Raw genomic sequence first — 19,617 nt, forward strand, 5'->3', positions numbered from 1 at the left:
AGAATTACTTAACAAGTACAGGTCACTGATGAAAAAAAGTCGTGAATTAGGGTTGAATTTGAAAGTGTCTGCCAGACACGATAGGAGGGAGTATATGATGAGAGCCTTGTCGATCAATTCGGCCCTGGAAAGATTGTGCAAGGCTCAAGGGATAGAATTTTTTTTCAGCCTGGTCTATACTTGTTAACAGGAGAGACTGCTTCTACAAGGATGGGATACACTTAAATAGAAAGGGTGCAAGAATATTTGCTGATGCTATCGAGGCAGTGTTGGGTGGGTCGGAAAACTGAGAGCTTGGGGGATAGTTTAACAGTAGCCGTAGGCAGAGGTGAAGGTGATTCTTGCACAACTTCTATTAGAATAAGTAGCAACCTGGAGCGTGGGGTGTTGGGGGTTTCAGGGACGAGTGGCAGTCATCGTGGAACGGGTGGGTATATGGGATGTGTTAGGATAACAAAGAATAGGAGTAGGAGCATGTATGCTTGCATGTATACCAATGCTAGAAGTATAGTAAATAAATTTCATGAATTTGAAGTGTTGGTCAAGACATCAAAGGCGGATATTGTTGGGATATCAGAGACGTGGTGTCACACAGATATAAGGAATGGCGAACTGGAATTTGGGGAGTACAATGTGTACAGAAAGGATAGACAGGATAGGAAGGGAGGAGGTGTTATGCTGTTAATTAAGAAAAACATAAAATCAAAAGAAGTGCATCCAGTTGATATAGATGAACAGTGCACTGTTGAGTCAGTTTGGTGTGACATAAGCACTGCAAAAGCAAAAATTAGAGTAGGAGTGTGTTATAGGCCTAATGACTTGAATGAGTACAATGAACAATTGTACAGAGAAATAGAGTGGGCTAGTAAATCGGAATGTCTTATAATGGGGGATTTCAACTTCCCAGATATTGACTGGAACTTGTGGGTTGGGTACTCACACACTAGTCAGACATTTGTGGATTTATTGGATGATTGTTTTCTGCAGCAGCATGTTCGAGAGGCAACCAGAGAAAGTAATACTCTTGATCTGGTTATCAGCAGTGATCATTCATGTATTAGGAATTTGCAGATAAAAGAACCACTAGGTGGCAGTGATCACAGTGTACTAACGTGGGATTTACTTAAAGATTTAATTACCATCAGGGGTAAAGGAAAGGGTTTTTGCTTCCGTAAAGGCGAGTACAGTGGTCTCCGACAGTTTTTAAATTCTGTACAGTGGAATCAACTGATGATGTTACCAACAGTAAATTCTAAGTGGGAAGCATTCAAGGAATTAATCGTGGATGCTACTAAAAGTTTCATACCTATTAAGAAATATTGTTCAAGGTTTAGGCCTAAATGATTGTCAAATGATCTAATGAGACTCGTAACAGAGAAGAAAAATGCATGGGATGCATACAAATTAACACATGACACAGAAGCCTAGGATAGCTAAAAGTTGATCTGTAACCAAGTTACAAAGGAGGTTAGGCAGGTGAAGGCAGATTACGAGAAATCCTTGGCAAAAGATGCTAAGAAAAACAGCAAGGATTTCTTTACTTATATAAACTCTAAAAGGAAGGGGATGAATCTGACTGGTCCACTTGACATCGATGGTTCGACTGTTGATGATCCTGCTCAGATAGCAAACAAACTGAATGAGTATTTTGCCTCTACATTCACACGTGAGGAATTATTAAAGTTTGAAAATGGCAGCAGGTTATCAAATTGCAGCAGGATACTTAATGATTTTGTTATAATTGAGAGCAAAGTGGAAGAGAAACTGTTGAAGTTAAACGTAAGAAAAGCACCTGGGGTGGATGGGATCTATCCAGTTATATTAAAGGAGGCGGCAAAGCAACTAAGCAAACCCTTAGCCATAATTACGAGAGCATCCTTGGACTCAGGGGAGGTTCCCACGGACTGGAGATGTGCAAATGTATCCCCAATTCACAAAGGGGGATCGAAGGGTGACACGGGTAATTACAGACCAGTTAGTTTAACTTCTGTTCCGGGTAAAATAATGGAGTCGCTGGTTAAAGATGCATTGCAGGATCATCTAGACAAGACTGCAGCAATAATTCAGACACAGCATGGGTTTGTTAAGGGAAAGTCTTGTCTGACAACTTTGATAGGATATTATGATGTGGTTACAGAGGGACTGGATGCAAAAAATAATTTTGATATCATATATTTGGATTTCAGGAAAGTTTTTGACACTGTTGCACATGGAAGACTATTGTACAAATTGGAGCAGAATGGTATTAAGGGTAAGTTGCTACAATGGATAAAAGGATGGTTAAGTGGGAGAAGACAGAGGGTGGTAATCAATGGGTGCTGCTCTTCTTGGACTAATGTCATTAGTGGAGTCCCACAGGGTTCGGTTTTGGGTCCACTGTTGTTTTGTATATTTATCAATGATATTGATGAAGGTATATCAGGCTTAGTGTCGAAGTTTGCAGATGATACAAATGTTGGCAGGGTTGTAAATGACAGTAAAGGCAGTGTGCTACTGCAACAGGATCTAGATAATTTGGGTAGATGGGCTAAGAAGTGGCAACTGAAGTTTAACCTTGACAAATGCAAAGTACTGCATTTGGGTAGAAGTAACCCCAGAGAAACGTACCAACTGTGTGGCACTACACTTAAGGTGGTAGAAAATGAAAAAGACCTGGGAGTAATTGTGCAGTCAGATATGAAGTTTTCTGAGCAATGCAGACAGGCTGCCAGGGCAGGTCATGGGGTTTTGTCAATGATATATAGGAATTTTGCTAGCAGGGAAAAGGAGGTGATTATCCCTCTGTATAAGGCAATGGTCAGGCCACGCCTTGAGTACTGCGTACAGGTCTGGAGGCCTCATTTTAGGAAGGATGAAGATTTACTTGAACGTGTACAGAGAAGGGCAACAAGATTGGTGAGGGGAATGAAGGGATCCTCTTATCAAGAGAGGCTTAAGTTCTGCAAACTGCAGTGGCTGGAAACTAGGCACCTGCACGGTGATCTGATTGAGGTGTATAAGGCCTTGAATGGGTTCAGCACACTGAATTCTGATGGGATCCTTCCACTTGTTCAGATTACGAACCTAAGGGGGCATAAATTCAAATTAAGAAAGGACAGATGTAGAATAGATGTGTGGAAATTTGCCTTTAGCCAGCGGGTGGTTAATTGCTGGAACAAACTTCCATCTGTCGTTGTGGAAGTTGATAGGTTGAATAAATTTAAGGAGGAACTGGACAGGCATTTGGAGGGAATGGTGTGATTTTTTTTTTTTTTTTTTGGCTGATGCTGCATAAGCTCATACATTTGCTTTCTTGCATCACATGCCACTACTACTATTACTATCTGTAAATACTTAATTCATGAATTAAGAATTTACAGATAAAAGAACCACTAGGTGGTAGTGATCACAGTGTATTGATGGGGGATTTACTTAAAGACTAACTGCCATCAGGGGTAAAAGGAAGGGTTTTTGCTTTCATAAAGGCAACTACAGGGGTCTCAGAGATTTATTAGGTTCTATACAATGGGATCAACTCATGATGTTACCAACAGCAAATTCTAACTGGGAAGCATTCAAAGTAGTAATTTTGGAAGCTACTAGGTTTTTGTTCCAACTAAGAAACAGTGCTCAAGGGTTAAGCCCAAATGGATGTCAGATGAACTAATGAGACTTATGGCAGAGAAGGAAATGCATGGGATGCACATAAATTGTCAGGCGACACAGAAACCTATGGCAGATACAAGTTAGTCTGTAATCAAGTCACAAAGGAGGTTAGGCAAGCGAAGGCAGATTATGAAAACTCTTTGGCAAAGGATGCAAAGACTTCTTTACTTATATAAACTCTAAATGGAAGGGGATGAATCGGATTGATCCACTTGATATCAATGTTTTTATATCAAGCAGGGAAAGATGATCATTCACAGACAGCTGTAGATGATCATTCCCAGACAGCTGCTGAACTAAATGAGCATTTTGCATCTATATTCACACGAGAAGTTATTCAAGAAGGAGAGGGCCAGACGTTTATCAAACTCTAAAGGGAGTTAAGTGATTTTGCAATAACTGAGAGCAAAGTGGAGGAGAAATTGTTGAAGTTAAACATAAGAGAGGTTATGGGATCTATCCACTTATATTAAAGGAGGTGGCAAAGGAAGCAAACACTTAGCCATAATTATGAAAGCATCCTTGGACTCTGAGAAAGTCCCAATTGACGGGAGATGTATCTCCAATTCACAAAGGGGGATCAAAGGGTAACACGAGTAATTAGAGACTTGCTAGTGTGACTTCTGTTCCAGGGAAAATAAGGAGTCACTGGTTAAAGAAGCATTGCAGGATCATCTAGACAAGACAACAGTAGGGCGCCTCTGTAGCCAGGTGGGCAGGAGCAGCAGTGCGTACCACACGCTTCTTGATTAGACCGGGGTTTGAGCCGTGAGCCACCAAATACGGAGAATGTAGAAAGGTCAGGGAATGACCACCGCATATCCCCGGAGCAATATGGCCTTAGTTGCTAATGCTCCTAAAAACCAAACAACAACAAGACAACAGTAATAATTCAGACAGCATGTGTTTGTCAAGGGGAAGTCTTGTCTGACCAATTTGATTGCATACTATGATGTGGTCACAAAGGAACTGGATGCAAAAAATAATTTTGATATCACATACTTGGATTTCAGGAAAGCTTTTGATACTGTTGCACATTTAAGACTACTGTACAAATTGTAGCAGCATGGCATTAAGTGCAAGTTGCTAGAAAGTATAAAAGGCTGGTTCAGTGGCAGAAGACAGAGTGGTATTTAGTGGGTACTACTCTACAGGGACTAATGTTATTAGTGGTGTTGGGGCTAGAGAGGCAACATGGTCCCAACACCGTACCTCAGGGTTCGGTGTTGGGACCATTGTTGTTTTGTATATTTATCAATGATATTGATGAAGGTATATCAAGCTTAATGTCAAAGTCTGCAAATGATACAAAGGTTGGCAGGGTTGTTTATAACAGTAATGACAATATAATAACAGGATCTAGAAAAGTTGGGTAGATGGGCTGCAAAGTGGCAACTGAAGTTAACCATTCACATATGCAAAGTACTGCATATGGGTAGCAGTAACCCCAGAGAAATATACCAACTATGTAGTGTTACACTCAGGGTAGTGGAGAATGAAAGAGACCTGAGGGTAATTGTGCAGTCCAATGTGAAATTTTCTGAGCAGTGCAGATAGGCAGCCAGAGTAGGTCTATATGATATCTGCTTTTAAAGTTGCTCTTTATTATTTATAATTTGAAATTCTTTTTCAGCCAATTATAAAAAGATGTCACTTACTAGGTCAGCCACCTTACAAAGAGTATCTGATAGATCATCAAATATTTGAACCATTTTCCGTGTACGACAGGGACTTAAAGCTTCCTTCACCAAAGCTTCAGTCTTGATCTCAGCATTTTCCTTCAAAAGGTAAAACCCATGAGGTTCCATAAGCTCTTCATAACTGAAGAGTCCCTAGTAAAATAAGGAAACAAATTCATTATTAAAATACATGATATGTCATTTTGTTTAGAAATTTTTTAAAATAAAAATTTTCTTACGATGCACATTAATAATGAATTTTCAAAACATATTTTGCATGGAAACCCCCTCTATTCCCTCCCAAGGGGTCTTTAAAAAATTACTTACCTTGGCATTGTTTAATTTTTGTTTTCCTTCCAGATTAATCCTAGTTCAATTTTTGTTCAAATATATCAAATGGCTACTGTAACGTTACAATACTCAGAGCCTCTGCTTTGTCAATGAGAAATTTATCTAGAGACATTACAATACAACAAAATAAGTTATGTAACAAGCAATGGAAACAAAAAAATATTCTAGGAAACTCTAGAAAATTTTAAGAGAAAGGTTATGTCTTCCTGTGATCTGGTCTTCTTATGCACATCCATTCCAATTTAGCCTGTGGTTGCTTTTGCTAAGTAGCTGCTGGACAAGACTTTTTGTAGATGATATCGGTAATGACAATTACCGATATCATCTACAGCCATGTAAATAGTGTTTACATGGTTGCAATCATACATGGTTACAATACAGTATTATAACTACATTGGGATATAAGTTGAGGGTTAAATTTTTGTATTGAAATTGAAACAAAATCATGAGTCAGACCAGAGCAGCAAACCAAAAGACTCAAGATAATGGGAGTGAAGTAGCTCAGAGGGAAAACTGAGGAGAGGTGGTTCTACACTAATCACAGCCTTTTGAAATGTACTGCTTTTTGATGTTTGTGGAGCAATCAGGAACGGGAAATGATATTGCCAAGGGTGTGTGTGCGAACACACCAAATCTTTGTGTGTGTGTGTGTGTGATGTAAGAAGTGTGAGGAAATCAGGATGCCAACTCAGGGTTGTTATGGGCCAATATGAGAGCTTGAAGGACAGCATGGATGCCCTCGAAGGATTTAAATTGAGGGCAGTCCATAACTCTCAGCTGCCCACATCAATGCCAGAGCATGCACCTGAACATCACGCTGTTATTGTTATTTTTTTATTTGGTTTTTAGGAGCATTAGCAACTAAGGCCATATTGCTCCGGGATATGCGGTGGTCATTCCCTGACCTTTCCACATCCTCCATATTTGGTGGTGACGGGCTCGAACCCTGGTCTAATCAAGAAGCGTGTGCTACGCACTGCTGCTCCTTCCCACCTGGCTACGGAGGCGCTGAACATCATGCAACACAGCGGCAACCCCCCAAAGCAGAATGCACTAGTCCCAAAGGAACTAGTAGTTGTTGGTGGCTCAACTGTCAAGGAAACGTGGAACATACTGTGCAAAAACGATAGGTGGTACAGGACCAGGGTATGTCTGCCAGGGGCAAAGATAGCTGATGTTGAAGAGCAGATATCATCACTTAAGGGCACAAAAAGTGATATTGCTGTACACATTGGCACTAATTATATTAAGAGCAGGAGACCAGTGAAATTACTTAACAAGTACAGGTCAATGTTGAAAAAAGCCTTGAGATAGGGCTGAATTTGAAAGAGTCTGTTGTTGTTGTTATTTGGTTTTCAGGAGCATTAGCAACTAAGGCCCATATTGCTCAGGGGATATGTTGTGGTCATTCCCTGACCTTTATGCATCCTCTGTATTTAGTGGTCACGGGCTCGAACCCTGGTCTAATCAATGTGCTACTCACTGCTGCTCCTGCCCACCTGGCTATGGAGGTGCCCGAAAGTGTCTGCAATTCTGCCCAGACACGAAAAAAAAGGGAGTATATGATGAGAGCCTTGTCAATCAATTCGGGCTTGGAAAGATTGTGCAAGGCTCAAGGGGTAGAATTTTTCTCGGCCTGGTCTCTGCCTGTTAACAGGAGAGACTGCTTCTACAGACATGGGATACACATGAATAGAAAGGGAGAAAGAATATTTTCTGATGTGATCGAGGCAGTGTTAGGTGGATAGGAAAACTGCTAGCTCGAGGAGACACACACGAACTAATAGATTAACAGTAGCAACTGGCAAAGGTGAAGTTGATCCTTGCACTGCTTCTATTGGAATGAGAAACAGCCTGAAAAACAAGGTGCAGGGAATTTCAGACACTGCTGGGAGTCATTGCAGAACAAGTAAATACATGGGAGGTGTTAGGTAACTAAGAACAAAAACAGATGCATGTATACATGTGAGTACACCAATGCAAGGAGTTTGGTAAATAAATCTGATGAATTTGAGGTGTTGGTCAAAACCTCAAAGGCAGATACTGTCGGTACATCCATTTTGGGGAGTAACTGTAGGTTGGTCACTCACACACTAGCAAGGCTTTTGTAGATTACTGGGAGGATAGAAGGATAGCAAGGGAGGAGATGTTATGCTATTAGTAAAGAAACACAAAATCCAAGGAAGTACAGACAATCAACATGGCTGGACAGCACAGCGTCGAGTCAGTTTGGTGTGGCATAAGCACTGGGAAAGCAATGAGAGCAGGAGTGTGTTATAGGCCTAATGACTCTGATGAGTATAATAAACAACTGTACAGAGAAATAGAGTGGGACAGTAAATCAGAGTGTCTCATAATGGGGGATTTTAATTTCCCAGATATTGACTGGAAATTGTGGGTTAGTCACTTGCACACCAGAAAGGTTTTTGAGAATTTAGCATTACATTAGTAGAGGCATATGATGCAAGAAAGCAAGCTTCTGCAGCATCAGCCAAAAAAAAAAAAAAAAAAAAACTTCCACTTCACACCTCCATTGGTTCAAAATACCTGTCCAGCCAGCTGAGCCTTAAATTTATTTAGGCTATCAACTTCCACAACAAGGGATGGAAGTCTGTTCCACCAACCAACTACCCGCTGGCTAAAGGCAAATTTCCGCACAACTATCCTACATCTGTCTTTCCTCAATTTGAATTTAAGCCCTCGCAGGATTATTCTGAGCAAGAGGCAGAATTCCATCAGCATTGATTGCTCAAACCATTCAAGGCTTTATACACGTCTATCAGATCACCTTGCCGGTGCCTAGTATCCAGACACTGTAATTTGCAAAACCTAAGCCTTTCTTCATAAGAGCAACCCATTGTTCCATTCACTAATCTTGTTGCCCTTCTCTATACTCATTCCAGCAGCTCTATATCCTTCTTGAAATGAGGCCTCCAGACCTGTATACAGTACTCAAGGTGTGGCCTGACCATTGCCTTATACAAGGGAATAATCACCTCCTTATCCCTGCTAGAAAAATTCCTGTATATCATTGACAAGACACCATGAGCTACTCTTGCACCCGTCTGCACGGCTCAGAGAACTTCATATCTGCCTGCACAACCACCCTCAGGTCCCTTTCATTCTCTACCACTGTCAGTGTAGTACCAGAGTTGATACGTTGCTCTGGGGTTGCTGTTTCCCATGTGTAGTACTTTACATTTGTCAATGTTAAACTTCATTTGCCACCTCTCAGCCCATCTGCTCAACCTTTCCAGATCCTGTTGCGGCAACATAGAATCAGTAGTGTCCTTAACAACCCTGCCAGCCTTTGTATCGTCTGCAAACTTGGACATTAAGCTTGATATACCATCATCAATATTATTTATAAATACAGAAAACAATAATGGACCCAAAACTGAACGCTGAGGGACTTCACTAATAACATTAGTCCACGATGAGCAGTGTCCATTGATTACCACTCTCTGCCTTTTCCCCCTCAACCACCGCTTTATCCATAGCAGCAATTTGTTTCCAATGCCACACTGCTCCAATTTGTGCAGCAGTCTTCCATGTGCAACAGTATCAAAAGCCTTTCTAAGATCCAAGTATATAATATCAAAGTTATTCCCTGCATCATAGTATCCAATCAAATTGGTTAGGCAAGACTTCCCCTTAACAAAACCATACTGTGTCCGAGCTATAACTGAAGTCTTGTCTAGATGATCCTGCAGTGCTTCTTTAACCAGTGCCTTCATTAATTTTCCTGGAACAGAAGTTAAACTCACAGGCCATTAATTACTTGTGTGTGCCTTTGATCCTCCTTTGTGAAGTGGGGTTACATTTCCACATCTTCAGTCCATGGGTACCTCCCCTGATTCCAAGGAAGCTCTCATAATTATGGCTAGGGGTTTGCTTACTTCCTTTGCTGCCTCCTTTAATATAACTGGATAGATCCCATCCACCCCAGATGCCTTTCTTGTGTTTATCTTCAACAATTTCTCCTCCACTTTACTCTCAGTTATTACAAGATTATCTAGCTTACTGGCAGAGTTCAATACGCCTCTGGCATGTGAATGTCAATGCAAATATTCATTTAGTTTGTTAGCTACCTGAGCAGGATCATCAACAGTTGAACCATCGATATCAAGCGGACCAATCTGATTCATCCCCTTCCTTCTAGAGTTTACAAAAGTAAAGAACTCTTTGCATCCTTTGCCAAAGATTTCTCATAATCTGCCTTCGCCTGCCTAACGTCCTTTGTATCTTGGTGACAGATGAACTTATATCTATCATAGGTTTCTGTGTCACGTGTTAATTTATACGTATCCCACGCATTTTTCTTCTCTCCAATATGTCTCATTAGTTCATATGACATCCATTCAGGCCTTGACGAATATTTCTTAGTTAATATGTATAGCCTAGTAGCTTCCAAGGTAAGTTGTTTGAATGCTTCCCATTTTGAATTTGCTGTTGATAACATCATCAGTTGGTCCCACTCTATAGAATTTAAATACTGTCTAGAACCATTGTAATCCCCTTTATGAAAGCAATAACCCTTTCCTTTACCCCTGATGCTAGTTACCTCTTTGAGTAAATCCCACTTCAGCACACTGTGATCACTACCACCTAGTGGTTCCTCTATCTGCAGATTCTTAATGCATGAAGAATCACTACTGATAATCAAATCAAGAGTATTACTCCCTCTAGTTGCCTCCCAAACATGCTGATGTAGAAAACAATCACCTAATAAATCCACAAAAGCCTTGAAAGTGTGTAAGTGACCAACCCACAAGTTCCAGTCAATATCTGGGAAATTAAAATTCCCCCATTATAAGACTCTCTGATGTACTGGCCCACTATTTCCCTGTACAGTTTCTTATTATACTCATCAGAGTCATTAGGCCTATAGCACACTCCTACTCTCAATTTTGATCTCCCAATGCTTATGTCACACCAAACTGACTCGACACTGCACTGTCCAGCGATGTTGACTGGCTTCACTTGCTTGCATTTTATGTGTTTCTTAACTAACAGCATAGCCCCTCTCCTCCCTTCCTATCCTTTCTGTAGACGTACTCACTAAATTCCAGTTCTGCATTCCTTATATCTGTGTCCCACCACGTCTCTGATATCCCAACAATATTTGTCTTTGATGCTTTGAGCAATACCTCAAATTCATCAAATTTACACAAAGTGCCCCCACACCCATCAACTGGTGCAATACCACCATTTTGCTTATTGGGGGCTTGATGTGGCGGAACCCATGTAATTCCAGAGATAGGTTTCGGTCAACCCTCCCCCACCTCCTCCATCTTGCAGTATGATTGATATCTTTTGAGGTTATGATGAACACCATGGCAAGATCCAAATTTCCTTACATTTCGAGGGAACAGCTTGAAAACTGTATTCGCCAACCAGCCAGCCACTAGTTAGTACACCGGACCGAATCTATTGGCAACTCTCTTGGAGGCTTCCAGATCAGCTAGTGTATAATCTTGCTACCTCTACTCTGTCAGATAGTGACTGGAGGGAGTCCAAGTAGTGTGTATGTGGGGGGGGGGGGGGATTGTCCAGGCCATGTCAAGGATCTGGGTATATTCTTACCATGTGTACGCCATATCCAAAAATTTCATTATTTCATACAGCATGTCCCCTCCCCCACCTTTTCTTACTATTGAATACACCATGAATTGTCAAACTAATAGAGCAAACTTACCTGAGAAAAGATCTAAACCTCCCAAACACTTCCTAGTTCATTTCACAAATATACGTGGTCTCAGTTATAATCTCAATGATGAACATTTCCACTTACAGTCTGCCAAACACCATGCTCTTTTTCTGACAGAATCTCAGTTATCAGTTGATTCAACCATTGCTCATCTCATTTGCCCAAATTATTCACTGTATGATTCCTTTCACCCCAAAGGCGGTACTTGTGCAGATTTCCGTTCCGATATTCCCTGTCAGAGATTTGGTAATTTCGAATCTCCTCTTTTCGAACTTCTCTGGCTTAATCTCTCTACCTCATCTGTGAAATTCATCTGCTGTCTCCATCGTTCTCCGAACTCCACTAATCACTTGGAGCTCTTTAACTTCCTCTCTTTGCAATTTGACTTTCTCCAGTCCAACTTTCCTATCAGTGAGATAATTTTCCTTGGTAATTTTAATGTTCACAACTCCAGCTGGCATCTGTTTTCTAGTCACACAGACCCATCAGAAAAAGATACCCAGGCTTCTGCAATTACTAATAACCTCACACAGATTGTTCATTTACCTACAAATAGCAAACAATCCTAACCATACAGCCAACATGGTTGATCTTTTTCTCACAAACAACCCTTCTAAGTTCACGGTCAACGTGAGTGGTACTTTAGGAACCTCGGATCACAACTTGGTGATTGTCTCTTCTCCAATGGAGCCTTTTTTCTCATGGATACTCCCAACCTCACGTTGTTTGGCATTACAAGAATGCAAAATGGGATGACCTGAGAGATTTCTTTTCCTTGATCGGATTAATGTTTTAAAACTTCTGATGTCAACGTTTGCTCAGATCGTGTCAGTGAAATTATTCAAGTTGGAACGGAATCCTTTATTTCATATTCCACCTTAAAATCTCGTCTTTTATCTAAACCTTGATTTTCCAATAAATGTGCTAAGGCTGTTCTAGAGAAATATGTTGCATATCATAATTGGCATTTTTCCAATTCTTCCGTTTCATTTCCTGCCTACACTAAAGCTCACAATAATTGTAAAGCAGTTATTAATAAGTCAAATCTAGATTTTGAACAGGTTAAGAGTAGAAAACTTGCTTCTTGCCCTAATGGGAGCTGAGCATTCTGGTCTCTTGCCAAAGCTATTAGCCGCAAATTTTGCCCACCTCTGTCAAAACCAGTTGGTTCTATTGTCACTTCAGCCAAGGATAAAGCTGACCTGCTAGCATCCCATTTTTCTTCCAACTCCTGTATTAATGATCTTGGTAAAACACCTACCACCATTCCCAACAAGCTCCATTCAATGCCTCCTGTGGTCTTCCATCAAAAGGATGTCAGAAGGATTCTGACGAATCTTGATGCTAAGGAAGCTCCAGGTCCTAATGGTATTTTTCCACTTGTTCTCAAAACCTGTGCTCCTGTTCTTTGCCGCCTTTTTACACTTTCTTATTTCAAAGGTGTTTTTCCTTCTGCTTGGAAATTTGCTTATATCCATCCAGTTCTTAGAAAGGGTGACAAATCCCTGCCATCCAATTACTTCTACTCTTTCGTCTTCTCAACTTCCAACCCATGAACGGTACGAAGTACTATAATACCGTTCATGGTACCATTCTAATACCTCTCGTGTTTGGGATTCTCATAAAACTCTGGTAGTGAGCCAGATGATTTTGTAATAACTGAGAGGAAAGTCGAGGAGAAATTGTTGAAGATAAACATAAGAAAGGCACCTGGGTTGGGTGGGATCAGCCCCTGGGGTTCCATGACTATTGCTTCAAAGAAGATGTTCCATAATTTTAATGAATTTCTTCTCCACATGCTATCTTCCCATTTGATAGAGGCCATATACAACCTTAAGCTGTAGACAACTGCTACCCTCTCTCCTTATTATTCAACTTAGAACTACATAAACAGTAAGTAACCATTACAAGGAGTACTAACAGTTCCCCACACTATCAACTGTATGACATCATATGGGTTGTGAACAAACAGGTCTAGAAAATGTAGTACTGTAGTACTTTTCCTAACACGGTGATACAAATAATAATAAATTTTTCAATAAAAGATTTCTTGTGGAATATGAAAAACATCAAAGGGCAATCACAAAAAAACTCTTTCCTTTAAATAACTCCACCAATCCATATGTGCTGAAAGAAATCCATTTTCAGGAACAGCATGATAAACCATTGCACAATCCCAAAGTTATAAGAACAGTGCAGAGTTACACCAGCTAGAACCAAATTTTTTGAGGATGATCAAACCAGTTATAGCACTTTTTATTTTTCCAGAAAAAAAAGTTTACTACTGAATCAACCAGAAAAGTTGACTAGGAATCGACCAGAACAGCGTTTATTTCTAACAAGAAATGTGGGCTACTGTGCTATCAGAAAAACGTAGTGTATTTCCCAATCATGTTATTTAAATATTATGATGACATTGCATGGCCTCCAAAGTCTCCTGACCTCAGTGCCAACAAATGTCTATTTTTGAGGACATCTGAAGGAAAGTTTTTCATGACTGTCATTCAAATATCACAGAATTAAAAGGATTCCACAAGAAACCAGAGTGACTGATGAAAACTTGTTACATCACATCATGGAACATTTTCGACATAAATTAGAAAGCTGCATATGAAAACAGAAACACACTTACCAGGCACAGCCTCAACTAAAAATGCATTATCAATTTAAAAAATGTTTTTTTTTTTTTTTTTTTCAGTAAGTTATCAACCGTTCAACTAATACTGAAAAAGAAAACTAATCTGCAAAGCTGCACCCTGTATAAGTAGAGCAAATTAAATTTGCTATGCGTACATTGATTTCATATTGTGGAAACACTTCATGAGTTCCCTTAGTATTGCACCAATTAAAATAAAATGTATTGCTCCAATATACAGTTACATAAATTGCCATTTATGTAACTTACGAAGAAAGGCTTAGGTTTTGCAAATTAAGGTGTCTGGGGACTAGGCACTAGCGAGGTGATTTGATAGAGGTGTATAAAGCCTTGAATGGTTTGAGTTCAATGCTGATGGGATTCTTCCTCTTGCTCAGAATAATCACCTGAGAGGGCATGAATTCAAATTGAGAAAAGACAGATGTAGGATAGACGTGAGGAAATTTGCCTTTAGCCAGTGGGTGGTTGGTTGGTGGAATAGACTTCCATCCCTTGTCGTGGAAGTTGATAGCCTAAATAAGTTTAAGGCTCAGCTGGACAGGTATTTCGAATGAACAGAGGGGTGAAGTGGAAGTGGTTATTTTTTATTTATTTATTTATTATTATTTTTTATTTATTTATTTTTTTTTTTTTGGCTGATGCTGCATAAGCTTGCTTTCTTGCATCAAATGCCTCTACTAATGCTAATGCTAAAAAAAAATGTAACTGGTTAACATCTTCCCCTTCGTCACGCTTTCTTGAATCTCAAGAAATATGCGAAAAGTGTAACATAATCAGGTGCTGGCCGTCCAGAGGGCACACTGCATCCAGGCAACTACGTTCAATGGGCGCCTGAAAACCTGAAACTTACATACACATATGAAGAAAAATTTAAAGGGAGCGCCAAATCGCGATTTGCACCCGGGCGCCATATTCCCTAGTAACTCCCCTGAGCATAATTGTAAAAAAAAAAAAAAAAGAAAAAAAGATGCATACCGTATTTTTTTGGAAACAATCAATCTGAGGTTGGTTTCCTGGTCTGTTATTGAATGCAGCTGCGAGTGCCGACTGCGTAACAACGCTGCGGTATTGACACCATTTAACTTTCAATACACCCGATGTTGTCCAAGACAGCACATAACTATAGCGCTTAGCAATGGTGTTCAATGTACAATGACGAACCAAATAAGGATGATAAATGATCTCAAAAGAACTCACAAGTTTTAACCGAACAGGCTGAATGAACATTTTTTAACAAAAACTAAAATGTTCTTCAGTGCTCAAATTTAAAGTGAAGCATAACAATGTTGGCTGTACTAAATTTTGCAGTACATATGAAGCCTATTTTTGAATGCATATGGTGGTGAACACAAGTTGTGAGTATACGAAATACTTCTTAACAAACTTCCCAATTACATCACTATAATCCAAGCCACAGCACAAAGTAATGATATACTCCATCTTACTACACTGTGTCCGTGACTACCAGCACAGCACATTCAAAAATCAGCAAAATAAGTATTTAATATACTGTGTGATTCAGCAGCAAAGTTTAAAAACCCGAAAGGAGGCGTTACCATAATTTTATTTCCCACAGAAAACACTTTTTTATTCTTTTTTTTTTTTTTAATTTTTGTGGTGGTCAGCACCCCAATAAATGAAGGGAACGCACAATATTGCTGCTTCGCTTCATTTTTGAAATTATGTTCGAAAGAATTTAAATATGGTGAGTGCATCGTTAACAGAAAAGAAGCGCGTTGTGGTATGCATTAGCATTAGCATTAGCATTAGTAGAGGCATATGATGCAAGAAAGCAAGCTTATTCAGCATCAGCCAAAAAAAAAAAAAAAACCCTCTCCCATTTCACCCCTCCGTTCGTTCGAAATACCTGTCCAGTTGAGCTTTAAATTTGTTTAGGCTATCAACTTTAACAACAAGTGATGGAAGTCGGTTCCACCAACCAACCACCCGCTGGCCAAAGGCAAATTTCCGCACATCTATCCGACATCCGTCCTTCCTCAATTTGAATTTATGCCCTCTGAGGTGATTATTCTGAGAAAGATGAAGAATCCCATTGGCATTGAGCATGCTCAAACCATTCAAAGCCTTATACACCTCTATCAGATCACCTCGCCGGTGCCTAGTCTCCAGACTCTGTAATTTGCAAAACTTAAGCCTTTCTTCGTAAGAGCAACCCTTTGTTCCATTTACTAATCTTCTCCTTCTCTGTACCCGTTCCAGCAGCTCTACATCCTTCTTGAAATGAGGCCTCCAGACCTGTATACAGTACTCAAGATGTGGCCTAACCATTGCCTTATACAAGGGAATAATCACCTCCTTATCCCTGCTAGAAAAATTCCTGTATATCATTGACAAGACACCATGAGCTACTCTTGCAGCTCGTCTGCACTGCTCAGAGAACTTCATATCTGCCTGCACAATTACCCCCAGGTCCTTTTCATTCTCCACCACTGTCAGTGTAGTACCGCAGAGTTGATACATTGCTCTGGGGTTACTGTTACCCATATGTAGTACTTTACATTTGTCAATGTTAAACTTCATTTGCCACCTCTCAGCCCATCTGTTCAAAGGGTTGCTCTTACGAAGAAAGGCTTAAGTTTTGCAAATTACAGAGTCTGGAGACTAGGCACCGGCGAGGTGATCTGATAGAGGTGTATAAGGCTTTGAATGGTTTGAGCATGCTCGCTTCCTGGTAACGATCCTCGCGGCGAGCGTTCTGCTAATAGCTCTAATGGGACCACCTGAAGCAGACGCTTGAAAAAGTACAGAAAGGGTAAACAGCAAGATTTGGGAAGCAGTTATGCTCTTCGTCAACACACAGATGCTAAAGCAATACGCCCAAACGAACAAACGAAATTGAGACAAAAAAAAAAAAAAGAAAAAATCCTGATATCAAGTATAGGTAGTTCTCGACTTTACGAGTTAATTTGTTCCTAGCGCGCGCTCGTAATGCGAAAACTCGTAAAGCAGGAATTCATTTTCCATATACATAAGGTTAAAAATAGGAGTTACGTTCTCAACAATGAAATTAGTTAGCTAATTAGTTTATGTTTAAACAATGATTAATTTATCTAAAGAAATGAAAACGTAGCCTGTAAAATCAAGTGAATTATAACAATAAAGAAATTATTTACGACTTACAAATGTTAAAGAATGTTTATTCCTCATCATCGACTAAATGCACACTAGCTGATCACTCATTATTGGCTCGGCACTCGTTGGTTTGTTGCACAAGGGGTTGTCTTCTTCAGAAATGTTTCTGGAGGCGTTTGTTTCCAAGATAATCTCTTTTAATTATAAATTTCACGATTGCATGCATAAGCATTTTTTAACGGCACACACAAATTGCAACTAACACGATTCGCGTGGTGTAACAAGTTTACGAGGCTTAAAAAAAAACGAATGAACAGAAGATTCTGAAAATTTATTTGTTTTTTATACGATTAAAGATTTCAGTAAATTGGAAATACATTTCACCATAATAACGTAAAAAAAAACCACACAATTCCAGCTATCGGTATTTTCGCAAATGCAAGAAGATCGAGTTTACTACCCGTTTGTAATTGCTTGCAGTACCAGAAAAGCCCAATAAACCAGAAAGTGCAAATTGTTTTTATTGTTTTATGGTCCTGACCTCCAGAAATGTGTTTTAGAAAAATATCACAAAGGCGTTTAAAACTGATTCTTATAACGGAACATATGATAACGATGAAAGTGTAGTGCATTTGAATTGGTAACTAATACAACTTACAAACCATGCTCACAAACTTTTATATGGGCTTAAAGCCACGCTCGTGACCTTAAAAATGATATTTTAGAGAGATAAATAGCTTAGTTATGCAGCGAAATTTTCAACTTCCGAGATCTTGAAACGAATTACCAAAAAACAATGTGTTATTGGGTTCACATAATGATATTTTAAATACTCTGGAACTGATTAATACCGTAAAGCGGGGTACACTGTATTGTATAGCTACGCACGTGGTTTGGAATGCAGTATTTATGAATGTTTAACATTCATTTTTTGCAGTTAATGTTCATATTTTCGATTTTGTTGATACTCGGGAAAGGAAACTCGTAAACTCGGGAACTCGTAAAGCGAAAACTCGTAAAGCGAGAACTGCCTGTATAGGTAAAAAATATGCTTGCATTATATATTTTTAATGTAGAAGGATTAACGCCCCAGGCACACCTTGTAATTCTAATTAATTTTCCAGTCAGTGTTCTTATTTTCTGGAGTATATATTTTGCATGGGCTACGAAATGAAACCGATCATCGACCTTTATACTAAGCTATTTATACGTACGGACAGTTTGAATAGACTGGTCGTTTAATTTTATGTTTTGTGGTCTCTGTAAATTTAGGTTACCTTTATAGAGCATTTGTTTGGTTTTCATTACGGAAATCTCCAGTTTGTGGGTTAACACCAAGTATTTAAGTCAAGCAACACATCATTTCCATGTTCTTCCAATTCAAGTCTGGAATTACCATATATGAGAACAACAAAGTCGTCTGTATATGCAAGTTTAGAAATACGCTCATGTTCTTTAACCAGCCACCCATCAAGGACCACGTTCCAGGGCCGAGAACAGAACCCTGAAGGCAGCCGCGAGTAACTGGTCTCGATACAGAGCAATGTCCAAAAAAAAAAAAAAAAAATCAAATTAGTATATTAGGGTTATCCGTAAAAGATTACATTAACCCGTATTCGTGTCTGTAAATTGCGTGTGTTCTCTGGTCGATTTGCCTGTTTGCTGGACGAAAAAACCTTTCTATCTACGCCTGAGACCAACTAACTCAGCCACAGAGTGGAAAAAGCTCATTAAAGTTGCTCACGTCATCGACGGGATTTGAACCCGAGCCTTTTCCAGCCGGTGTGGGGAGGACGGTGACAATACCACTGTGCTACGCTCGCGGGCAGAGCAATGTCCAGATGAGACTACAAGGCATCTGTACTGAAAATAGTCAGTGATAATTCTGTAAATGGGGACAAAGACCCCGGCCTTCCGGAACCTCGCCAGGACACTCTGCCACCATAACGTGTCAAAGGCCCCTTTGAAGTCCACAAATAGGCCGAGGACGTATTTAGTACTTGAAGTAGAGACCAAATCTGTAGTTTGTTTAGTTGAATCTACTATAGATTTTCCTTTAGTAAAACCGAATTGATTAGGTACGTGTAGATTTTTTATATTGTAATAATTTAGAAATCTTGCAACAATAAGTCTTTGAAGTACATTCCCAGGAACGGGAAGAAGGGCAATGGGACGGTATGATGATGCCTGGTTTACGGATTTGTTAGGATTTTTTAATAATATTTTCGAAATTTGCTTGCTTCCACGATTTGGTAAAAGAACCTTCTTTAAGACAGGTGTTAAGTAGATTTTCAATTAGTTTGTTTTGGAGAAACTTTCCAAATTCTTTTCAAGACAGAAACTTCCATCAAATTTAAACCCGGCCATTTTCCCTCCTTTATGGCCTCATCAATCTCCTCACACTTGAAATTTTCTTCAGAGAAGGTCCTTCATAGGTTAAATGGTCTATTCTTATTTTGTTTTCCGGAGACTGAACATCCCGA

The 19,617-nt window shown here is 39.7% G+C and overlaps 1 protein-coding gene across 3 annotated transcripts in view; it reads right to left on the reverse strand.

The window, feature by feature from the left end:
• Positions 1-15,532, reverse strand: part of LOC150091130 (mitochondrial intermediate peptidase) — a 323,378-nt gene extending 307,846 nt beyond the window's left edge. For 2 of the 3 annotated variants that reach the window (XM_090382168.1, XM_090382159.1), the window contains exons 1-2: positions 15,017-15,532; positions 5,304-5,477 (exon numbers count right to left, since the gene is read on the reverse strand). In XM_090382168.1, coding sequence (XP_090238294.1) covers positions 5,304-5,477; positions 15,017-15,268 — 426 coding nt within the window. In that variant the 5' untranslated portion in view covers positions 15,269-15,532. Of the gene's footprint in view, positions 1-5,303; positions 5,478-14,017; positions 14,079-15,016 lie in introns of those variants that run through there. The other variant, XM_090382176.1, reaches the window with a different exon arrangement.
• Positions 15,533-19,617: the final 4,085 nt, after the last annotated feature.

The sequence above is a fragment of the Mastigoproctus giganteus genome, chromosome 1, assembly GCF_048544385.1.
Source record: "Mastigoproctus giganteus isolate SK-2022 chromosome 1, ASM4854438v1, whole genome shotgun sequence".
Taxonomy (NCBI): Eukaryota; Metazoa; Arthropoda; class Arachnida; order Uropygi; family Thelyphonidae; genus Mastigoproctus; species Mastigoproctus giganteus.